This window comes from Vanessa cardui, chromosome 20, assembly GCF_905220365.1.
Source record: "Vanessa cardui chromosome 20, ilVanCard2.1, whole genome shotgun sequence".
In the NCBI taxonomy this organism is placed as follows: domain Eukaryota; kingdom Metazoa; phylum Arthropoda; class Insecta; order Lepidoptera; family Nymphalidae; genus Vanessa; species Vanessa cardui.
This window is the reverse complement of record NC_061142.1, coordinates 9,572,870-9,584,043: the sequence shown is the minus strand read 5'-3', so window position 1 is coordinate 9,584,043 and position 11,174 is coordinate 9,572,870. Positions and strand designations below refer to the sequence as shown.

Below are 11,174 nucleotides of genomic sequence, written 5' to 3'. Positions count from 1 at the left end.
CGAAACCGGCAACCACTGAGAGCTGTGACAGTATCATCTTTCGAATGCAAGGACACTTCCACTGATACTGAACAGTGAAAACAAACCAACCCGACGGAGACTGACTGCATGTATAGGGTTGCTAACCCTGTTTTCTCAAGAATTATTTTCAATTTAAAAAAATAATATGAATCGAAACCTTTTTTGACAACAGCGATATCTTTACATGAAATATAAATGGTATTTCATTAATCATTTATTTAAAAATGTAATTAAATAGTAACAGAAATAAAATTAATGTAATAATTGGCTATAATTTGTCACCGACAAGTGTCAACCCTAACGAGTAGGGAGTTGACAGGCAGTATACTATTTCAAATGTTCGAGGGGCGTTGATACTGATGCTGCTTCGATAAGATAAACGACTGTTGACTGCGAATAATAACGTAGGTACTTCCGACACCACGATGATATAACCAGTATTCAAAATAAAATATATTAAGTTCTTGGTAACATCAAACTATAATATAAGAGTTAGGAGTCTTTTAGAATGTAAGAATTTTTGGGTAAGTTACGCGGTCTTTGCGTGTTAAAATAACAGAAATTTATAAAAATATATGATTGTTGACATATCTTCAATGGATTTTCATCGAGTATAGAGTTTTATTTCAAAATATTATATAGAATATCTATGTTCATAGTTGTAGGTAATAGAAAACGTATGAGTCAAAAGAAAGGTTATCGTAATATTATTTGCTTATACAAATGTATAAGAGTATTTATTTATTATCTAAAATAAATAGACTAATGAGATCGTCAAGAAAAATAAGCAAGTATGACAAAATAGATTACGTATGTACGATTACGATTTATAACGCATCCGCTTCACTAGGCTTACATTAAATTTGTATCACTTTGTATGATACTAAAAGTTTTCCATGTTTCACTTTCAAATGTTCTTAGTGGTTCGTCTTCAGAACTTGAATAATTAACAACATCTTAACTTAAAAGTATAAGTAAATACAAATACTACAAATATTCGTATTTGTGTATAAGTGAAATTAAGTTGTGTGGCTTAAAAAAAGTTGACGCCAATTACAATTATCTCAATACATAACAACAATGTATGGGACATTTCCGTCCAATTTTGTTATCTCGTTGAAATTGTGTCAGCTAAAGTGATTGGCATGCGCGTAAATGTCGAAATATTCATATGGCTTACAAACAAATAAGCTATATCAATTTACATTGATAAACGTGTCATAGCTCTCAAAACAGTGCAACAGTTTCGCTGTTAAAAAACAAATCGATCCAAAAACCCACGATTACAATTAAGATCGGAAAATGTTAAAGATAGTAGAAAGAAAGATTGAAAAGCAGGGTAGAAAAAAGTGCCAACTATCTACTTTCAATTACACTTCAAAAAAGCTGTTTTGTGTGCTCGTTAGGGCGCTCACATTTGTGAAAAACTTGTTTCTTTTAAATGCAATATTTGTTGTTACAGAACCTTCTCAAATATATTCGCCTTCGAGTAAACAAAACAGAATAATTTCCTTTCGAAGCAAGCCGCCACTCACCGGCCACCTCGAGTCGAATCTCTTGCGTGGCGCTTCCGATTCCGTTGTCCGCCACGCAAATGTACACGCCCGAGTCGTTGCGATACAGCGACACTATCTCCAGCGCTCCGTCTGACAGCAGCCTGTACCGGCCCATGTCACTCTCGATCTGCGATCATCCATTTAAAAATATGAGACAACATCACATACATTACTCTGATCCCAATGTAAGTAGCTAATGCACTTGGGTTATGGAAAATCAGAAGTAACGACGGTACCACCCAGACCCAAAACAATATAGAAAACTAACGATAATCTACATCGACACGACCGGGAATCAAACACGGGACCTCGGAGTGGAGCGTCCCCGTGAAAACCGGTGTACACACCACTCGACCACGGAGGTCGTCGAATCGAATTTATGTTGTGAATAAGCAGTTAATAATATAAAGTCTGTCAAAGCAAATTTTATATTTTGATAAAACGATTTATCACTTTAAAAAAACTAAATTCACTGATTGGCCAAAATATGTGACCACAATTAAATAGAGTTCGTTTAAATTTAGGGAAACTGAGAACACATCACAATAATCACTTATAGTAAAATAATACTAATTTGTGTTTCAGTTCGAAAACGAAGAACAAAAGACATTTATATAAACGGTGTGTGGAATATGTAATACTTCATAAAGTTCCAATTTTTACGGTAAACACTTATTAGGTCATCCATAGGGCGTCAAGCGAATGGTTTCGTATAGCACTGACCGTGACGGCTCCTCTTCGCCAGGTGATTTTGGGTGGAGGGTTGCCGTGGAACACACAGCGGAGCGTGGCCTTGTCGCCCTCGCTTGCCACCAGCTCAGGCTGCGTTTCTTCAACGTTGGCACTAGGTGCTTGTGGTAATTCTACCACGAAAACAAATATTTCAGAAAAAATCATGATGACAATTATATTCCAATCTCTGTATAATATTAAATTATTCTATATTAAATTACAGCATTATTTTACTTATTTAATAACTATACTATAGTATGTGTTGGCTTCATAAACTTTGAAATATATTTCTGTAGTTATGTACTCACCGGGGGCTCGTGTGGTATAGCGGGGCGCGGGGCTGGTGGCAGAGAGCGGCTCCAGGCAGAGCTGGCTGCAGCCGCTCGAGCAGCATTTGCCAATACCAAGGCAGTCCGCATCGTCGTTACATTCTCGCCTGCACTGTCCATCTGCTACCGCAGGTATTAGACTCTCGGGTGGGCAGGAACCAGTTTTATTCGCTGTTAAAAATATGTAAATGTAATTTATATCTTGGTAAATATGAATATGTAATTTGAATAATGTATAGTTTTACCGATCCTGCATTCGGCTGAGTAGCGTGCGTCTTGTGTGATGGGATCTCTGTAAGCTGTCGCTACGCAGCGCTCGCCCGCGGGGCAATCCTTGTTTGCACACGGGTGGTCGATGCATATGCATCTATTGCAAAAAAATATTAAGAATTAATTTATTCACAATTGTCTTAAATTCATTTCATTTGATTTTTACCCTTGATTATTATCAACCCGTCCCGGCTTCACACGGGTGAAATACTGATACTAAATATATTACAGGATTTGTTTCTATACGACATCACAATATAAACTTATAAAATGAGCAGTATTTCTTTTTTATATTGTCCATGTTATATACAAAAAAAATCCTTTCGAATTCTCGAACTCTGTCTATTAAAAATAACCGCATTAAAATCCGTTGCGTAATTTTAAAGATCTAAGCATAAATACGAACAGACGGCGCTAAGCGACTTTGTTTTATACTACGTAATGATGTCACAATGTGGTACCTCTCGCAACCGTCGGGCCCGGTCGATCGCTGGATGCCGTACGTGCAGCGTAGGCTCTCGCACTCGTGGCGCAACAGCTCGCAGTTCACATCTACTGGTACGCATGAGCAGCGCTCGCAACCTCCAGACGTGCGCGTGCGTTGCACGCCGTACTCGCAGCGCAGCGTCGAACATTCTTCGTTGTAGCGGTCACAATCTGGCAGAACCTCATTGCCACCCACATCGGTCTCATGACTGTCGACCGGCTCGTAGGGCTCGACCTCTGTGGACAAGACGAACTTCAGTCGTCCAGTTCTAGAATACGTAACGAAGCTAATACATAAAATAAATCCTAAAGTGCATGACTCATGACGTTCAGATAATTGTCAAAAAAAGGACAAAAACAATTCTTCCAAATTTTAAAGGTAATTTTTAAAAATATATATAGACATAAAAGTATACAAGTCTGTAATATTTTATTATTTATAATTAAACGACACTGAGTAAGAAAGCCATTTGCAATACTTACGAATTGAACGAATTTGTAAAACAAACAACAATTTTTAAAACGATTATTCGCAAGTTTTCCATTCGCAATACTTAAACGAATTTGTAAAACAAACAACAAACAACAATGTTTAAAACGATTACTTGCAAGTTTTCATATTTCACAATTGATTGGCAGGTTAGTTTCTATCACATTAAACACATTTTTGAAAAGGACAGAATTGAACTAACAGGGTTATAACAGAGAAGAAAAATTACAAAATATTACAAGTAATTTTGCGGTCTCAAAGAACTCTCTGATGTTTCTCACAAAGAGTTAAAAAAACATTAAGTAACGTTTTATATCCGAGATGCCTTAGACAAGAAAAAAACATGCATGTAGGTGTAAAGGTAGCTATTAATTTCGGCTTGGATAAACCGATTAGTTTAACATTTTATACAAAGGGCAAGATGTGCAAATTTCGTGTTACAGAAATAATGTAAGCGTGCAAGCGGTGGAAGATAGCATAGAAGAATTCGGCGACGACTTCTCACGTCAGCTCTACATGCTGAATTTTTTTGAAACAAATCAAATTCAATAACGAACGATATCGCATATACTTAATTGTTTTTACACGACAACGACAAAAATACATATTCGGTATGATGCGAGTGCAAAGCGACGATGTGCAGCACTGTACCGGCGGGCGTCCTCTTGCAGAGGAGCGCACACTCTTCGTACGAGAGGAAGTTGTTGTCGTTGCCGCCGCAGCCCGCGTACACGAAGGCCAGGCAGTCCCCGCTGGCGGCGCTGTAGTACCAGCGGCGCGAGGACAGGCCGCAGCCCGCCTCGCCCGACGACACCTCCCGCAGGCACGCCGGCTCTGCGCCGCGCCGCGCGTACAGACCAATGTACTCGACTGACCAATACTTAGACATGCGACGTGGAAGCCGATTCCGATACAAGGTTTGTATGCATAGGGTCAGATCAGAAATTGTGGAGAAGTATTGAAGGGAAAGAATCACTGAGTTAAGCATCTACGTACCTGGTCCCGTGCCTCCACAGACTTCTTCACACTCATCTACGGTGGAGAAGCGATTGGGTCCGCCGAGGCAGCCACCGTATGCATAGGTCAGGCACCGGCCCGATACGGAGTTCCAGTAGACCTTGGTGATTGCGGATATACATGGTCCAGGATCGAGAGGTGAACCACATACGTCTAAGACAAATTACATGATAAAAATACATATAAAAATAAGTTACTATACATTACAATTATAATTTATATATGACATACCGAGGCCTCTGAATGCACCGCACCTCCTTTCACATTCCTCCTCCGTGCGGTAACTGTTCGGGTAGCGACAAGCACCGAAGTCCCCTGCTAAACATGCTTGAGTCTTCGTGTCGTAGTAGTAAATTGTAATATTTTCACCGCAAGCCTCCAATGAGTGGGGAGTTGTACATTCCAAGTCCGCTGGCTAAGATGAAAAATATGGAAAAAAATAAAAATTACAGAATGTATAACCATTCTGGTAACAATACATACTGCATTAAAAAAACCATTTATTAGTCAAGTAAAAAAAATACAAACCAATAGTGTATTTTTAAACTAGGTACACTAAAATTTACGTCATTGCAAATTTTTGAGTAATTTTTAAAATAGAAGCTAACCTCAGAATACAAGTGTGTTAATAGACTACAATATTCATAGCAATCAAGTAACCTCCTGAATAGTACTGATGTAATATAAGATTCGAAAGAAGTCTACATGTTTGCAATTAAACAAACTTTTTCTTTTAGCATACCAGTGTGGTAGGAACGTTTTGAGGGATCGCCGGAGTTGTAGCTGCGTGGATAGAAGCAACCGTGGTTGTTGAACTAGTTTTGCAACGCCCTTCGCATTCTTCTTTAGTTTCAAATCTTTATAAAAAAAGACAAATTTTCAGACTATTGTTCAAACATTGATATTAAGTTCTTACAAGAGATCATATGATATTATTATGAATGTGTGCAATGTGATATACATCGAGTTTCAAATAAAATTCCAGATCACATAAATTGAGAAACAAATTCTGCGTCATGATTTAAGTTATTCTTAAATGTCGCACCTATTGTCGTTGCCGTTGCAGCCGCCATAAATGAACTGTCCACACTCATCGCGCGCTGAATCGTAGTACCACATGTATATGTTCGCCAAACAGTTGCCAGGCTCAGGATGCTGTCTACAAGGATCTGATGAAAAACATCTCATGAAACTCAGTTCTTGTTTCGGAGAACATAAATAAACAAAAGGAAATCCACAAGCTTTATTCGATACCAGTCTCGCTATCAAGATAAATATAAAGAATTTACCAATGTTAGGTCTGCAGACTTGTTCGCATTCTTCTATGGAGGAGAAGCGATTGGGGCCGCCGTGACAGCCACCGTACGTGAACTCCTCGCAGCGTCCTGCCGTGTTATCGTAGTACACCTTGGCGATGGCCCCGCGGCATGGGCCAGGATCCAGTTGGTACCGACATACGTCTGATAGATATAATTTCGCATATTATAATATGTATATAATTATGATTAGCGGCAGATATTGAATAGCGGCGATATCAAAAAGCTGATGTGTAACCTATAGATTACATGAAAAGAAAGATTAATATGTTGAAAATAGTAAGGGTTTACATTAAAGCAGTTTCATACTACTTAAAAACGATGTCTTAAGTATTTTCTTAGTACGACATAGGGTCCAAAGATTTGGTATTCTATCTGTAAATAAAAATGGTACCCACCCAGATCTCTAAAAGCTCCACAAGATCGCTCGCAAGCCTCCTCTGAACTAAAGACCCCGGTGTGTCTGCATTCTGCACCCGATCGTTGGTTGTCATGCGCCACACAGGCTCGCTGTCGGAGGTCCAGGAACCAAACTATTCCCTCGCCTCTGCACTCCTCGAGCGTTGGAGACACTTGGCATTCGGTTGGAATGTACTCCTACGAAATAGATTTATACGTAAGTATATCTGAAGACCTAATTAATTATTTCAATTTTGATTTGTGTGGCAAAATGTTTTGAAAAAAAAATTATATCTTGTAATATATTGAGTATACCGGAGCTATGGTTGTAGTCGAAGAAGTAGTAACTTGAGATTTAGGTGGTCCTGATCTGCATCGACGCTCGCATTCTTCTTGTGTGTTGAATCTATAAAATAATAAAAAATATATAATTTTTACAAAATTTTCGAATACTGTTGGACACTTAGAATCAGAATTTTGTCGAAGGAAAGTCTTACCGATTAGCGTTGCCTTCACAGCCGCCGTAAGTGAACTGACTACAGGCATCGCTTGCTGAGTCGTAGAACCATTGCATTAGTGACTGGTCGCACGGACCCGCCAACATTGGTTGCTGGCAGACATCTGGTGGATCAAAGTAGATATTGATAAATATATTCTATTAAAACTGCGTGTTGGAGTGATTTAGAATATATTAATAATACAGAGCAATGGTAATAATAGAGCATGCAATTTCACAGGAAGGCAAGTGCTGGCAAATAGTCCCAAAAATTGAACGAAAGATCTCTAGTAATGTAAGAGAACTAATCTCATTCGATTACACATTACAGAAATATAATGTTCCAGTTTATATTTACCCTGTATGTTTTCGGGGCCATAGCGGTTGTCGAGAGCGGGCTGACGGGTGGTGGTGGTGGCGGGTGCGGGTGCGGGCACACAATAGGAGATGCAGTAATTCTCGTCGGGGAAGTTATTGCGATTGCCTTCGCAGCCACCGTACTGGAATTGGGTACATGTGCCGGTCGCCGTGTCGAACGCCCAGCGCGTCTGCATTTCCGTGCACGGTCCCGCATCGATCTCAAAGTAACAGAAGTCTGCAAAGAAATATTAACGATCAATCAATTCTTTTGTTCAAATTTCATTAATTGATAACAAAATATTAATTTTAAATAATATGGCTCAATTGAATTCAACAGAAAGTAATCATTGCTTGTGGTTATACCTGGTCTTTCCTGTTCATACGGCGAAGGTCGTGATGTTGTTGGTCTTGGTGGAGGAAGGGTTGTAATGACCATTTGTTCCATGCAGCTGTCCTCACACTCACGTTCTGAATTGAAGTTGTTTTCGTTACCTCCGCATCCGCCATAGTAGAACTGACGACATCTAAAATAATTTAATTGAAGATGAACTCTTAGACAAGTGATTTCGTTCGGCCAATTTCGGTCACGTTAGTCAATTACATGAGAGTATAATTAACTACGCAGGGCATAAAGAGCACAAGTGTATATGCAAACAAAGGTGAACTCTCGTATTGGGATTGGATATCCGACAATACTGGATAGAGTTCAATGTAATGTAAGTACACAAACTTCGAACTTCCAAATTTTAGGCTATTGCTGAGAATTTTTCGACAAAAAATGCAATGTTTTTTTATGGGCTTGACGGCAAAGTAGTATAGAAATTTCCAACTTTCAGACTTTAGGCTTTTACTGAGAACTTTGAAAGAAAATCCCGATTCATATTATGGGTTTGACCTGATAAAATGTTTTGAACCTAGAACCTCGGAATCTGGCCTTAATATGAAGTCAATGTAGCAACAAGGTAGTCTAACCGTAGATAGCTATCCTTCCATTTTTGCCTGGCAGAAAATATTAGTGATGGACTGTCGTATAAATAAATCTTAATTTTTTTGTTGGAATTTATCTTACCTTCTGTTTTTAGTGTCGTAAAACCATCTCTGTGTATAGTCGGCACATTCGCCGGTCAAAGCCGGCAATGTACATGTTTCTCTTTCTGTAACATTTCACCAAATTTAATATACAATACAATATTTGACATTAAAATGATTGTTTACGAATCTTTTAAAAATACATTTTGTTTAAGAAGCTCCTGACGAGCAATTTTGGACGTTACTTTAAATCATTAAGTTAAGCTTAAAACTACCACATGCGACTAAATTATAAGACTGTAACCTTTGTTAGTGGTAAACATCCATCACGCAATACATGGTTAAAATATTAATTTTCTACTTTCTAAAAGAGCTATATTCTAAGAAAAGACAGTAAGGTCAATAATTAATAAGTACAAACCTGACAGACTTTAGTCAACCTAGCTTTTGATTCTGTTGATAGACTGTTTATAGATGTAAGACATTTTTATATTTCTAAATTGTAAAGTCCTGTCATCCTATAGTGACAGTTTTTTTTCAAAAGACAACAAATTCTGTTATGTAGCATCTTGGTGACAATTAAGGCTTAATTCGTCATAGCTTACATTTATAAATTACTTAATCGTTTTGTTATCAAGACAAACTTACCGTAAGCACTTGGACAAGCATTGATACAAGTCCGCTCGTCGTTGAAACGATTCTCATTTCCACCGCAGCCAGAATAATAGAAGGGAACACAGCGGTTCTCTGTGGCACTGAATGACCAGGCGGGATGCTTCTCAGTGCAGTTGCCTGCCTCTTGTGGTAGCGAACATGCCTCTGTACCCGTGCAACCATGTTAGTTTTTTTCCCCATTGACATGTCAAATGATCCTTTGTTCTCTTTTCGAATTTCCTTAACTTTAGTCAGTCACGAATATGGATCACGAATTTGACATATCATTGAGGAATTATAATAATTGGTCAGTACTAACTACTTCAACTAAATACAGTGCAACTACCACCAGATTGATCTAAATGATTTAAGGTTTAAATCACTGATTTTAGCACGAATGGATCGTCATTTCGAGATTCACACTCCATTTCCAAACCAGATAAACCCCATTATTATTTCATGCTTCTAAGTGTTTCTAAACTACATTAATGAATAGCATTTCATAAAATATTTGGTGTATTTGGAAATATTACAAAGAAGTTAATATGTTATATATATCCCGCTTATTCACATAATAATGAACGCAATAGCGTAGCAATACTACTGAGTGCACTCAACGTAAATAAGCAAACATTCTCCGCCAGATGATGTGCCACCGTGAAATATGTGCCAAAATTATGAAGCAGATTTAATAAAAAAAGTGCTTGATATTTTAAAAATTGTTAGAAATCCCCAAAATTAAATTACCACATTTATTTTACGTTCAGTAATTGAAGTAATGTAGAAATAAATGTTGTAAATGATTATTAGCACTTGAGTGCTGGGACAGTACTCACGCTGCGGCGCGCCGGGCGGGTCGCAGCGCAACAAGCAGGCGGCCTCGGAGCTGAAGCGGTTGTCGTTGCCGCCGCAGCCTCCCCACACGAACTGCTCGCATCGCCGTCGCTCGCTGTTGAAGCCCCAGCGTTGGAAGTTACCGGCACACGGTCCGCGTTCGATTTCAAGATTGCATTGGTCTTTTAGAGAAAATATAGACTCATTAATATTTAATTTGTCTTTCTTGTCAATTATGCTCCTTAAGATATAAACATCTTGTGGTCTCTAGCGATTTTATTTTAACATTCAACGAATACTAATACACCATTTTAAGACATGGCGTCCTACTAAACAGGAATCGAGAAAATACAACTATTTATATTTACACTAGCAAAAGCGTCAGCGTCCTGTTGTAAAAGGCTAACCAACGATTTTTCTTGAAGTGTCATAAAAAACACCTCAGATATTTAGAAACAATTTATATTTTATAAAATTAACCTTTGCTCCTCTGCGGTTCGCAGCGTTGTTGACAGAGTTCCTGGGAGTCGAAATTGTTGGCATTGCCGAGACAGCCGCCGTAAACAAATTGAGAGCATTGTTCGCGGGCAGAGTCATAGTACCAGCGCACGTGGTAGCCAGTGCATGCTCCTTTCACTTTCGGTAGGTTGCAGGTTTCTGTAGATGAATCATAATTTAAATTACTGTTATGAGCCAACGTAGGGTTTAATAAAATAAATTAAATTTAAGAAGTAGATAAAATACAAAGTATATTCGTAAGCCAAAATAGATTTTGTTTTTAAATATTTTAAGTGAAGAATACACGGTCATACCCTTTGGCGTTGGTCGTACACAAACGTCTTCGCACTCATCTTTGCTAACGAATCTGTTTTCATTGCCCTCACAGCCGCCATACCAAAACCGGGAACAGCCTCCGTAAGTCATATCGTAGTACCAATACACGGAGAAGTTTCGGCAGGAACCTCGGTCGTTTGCAAATGCACATGCGGCTAAAAATACAGAATTATTATTATATATGCACAAGCTATGTCCTCCGAGTTTTGCGATAAAGTAATCTTTTATTACAATCAATGTCGAATAAAGCTGGCTATATGACCGTACATAACCATTGCTTAGCGCTCGCTCGACAACCCGAAGGTACTTGTCCATAATTCAAAAGATTAAATGGTAATTTTTAATGTACTT

The 11,174-nt window shown here is 38.5% G+C and overlaps 1 protein-coding gene across 5 annotated transcripts in view; it reads right to left on the bottom strand.

Annotated features, from left to right (window-relative positions):
• LOC124538422 (papilin) overlaps window positions 1–11,174 on the bottom strand; it is an 84,541-nt gene that overhangs the window by 5,596 nt on the left and 67,771 nt on the right. For 3 of the 5 annotated variants that reach the window (XR_006966981.1, XR_006966980.1, XM_047115477.1), the window contains 21 exons: window positions 10,802–10,978; window positions 10,470–10,646; window positions 9,992–10,171; window positions 9,150–9,320; window positions 8,542–8,626; window positions 7,836–7,996; window positions 7,471–7,707; window positions 7,114–7,237; window positions 6,932–7,022; window positions 6,616–6,814; window positions 6,191–6,361; window positions 5,947–6,070; window positions 5,644–5,758; window positions 5,133–5,316; window positions 4,881–5,054; window positions 4,536–4,718; window positions 3,370–3,631; window positions 2,884–3,005; window positions 2,618–2,809; window positions 2,301–2,440; window positions 1,557–1,704 (listed from right to left, as the gene is read on the bottom strand). Coding sequence is in view for 1 of the 5 variants with exons in the window: in XM_047115477.1 (XP_046971433.1) it covers window positions 1,557–1,704; window positions 2,301–2,440; window positions 2,618–2,809; window positions 2,884–3,005; window positions 3,370–3,631; window positions 4,536–4,718; window positions 4,881–5,054; window positions 5,133–5,316; window positions 5,644–5,758; window positions 5,947–6,070; window positions 6,191–6,361; window positions 6,616–6,814; window positions 6,932–7,022; window positions 7,114–7,237; window positions 7,471–7,707; window positions 7,836–7,996; window positions 8,542–8,626; window positions 9,150–9,320; window positions 9,992–10,171; window positions 10,470–10,646; window positions 10,802–10,978 (3,417 nt within the window). In the remaining 4 variants the exon portion in view is untranslated. The remainder of the gene's footprint in view (window positions 1–1,556; window positions 1,705–2,300; window positions 2,441–2,617; window positions 2,810–2,883; window positions 3,006–3,369; window positions 3,632–4,535; window positions 4,719–4,880; window positions 5,055–5,132; window positions 5,317–5,643; window positions 5,759–5,946; window positions 6,071–6,190; window positions 6,362–6,615; window positions 6,815–6,931; window positions 7,023–7,113; window positions 7,238–7,470; window positions 7,708–7,835; window positions 7,997–8,541; window positions 8,627–9,149; window positions 9,321–9,991; window positions 10,172–10,469; window positions 10,647–10,801; window positions 10,979–11,174) is intronic. The other 2 variants (XR_006966983.1, XR_006966982.1) reach the window with 2 other exon arrangements.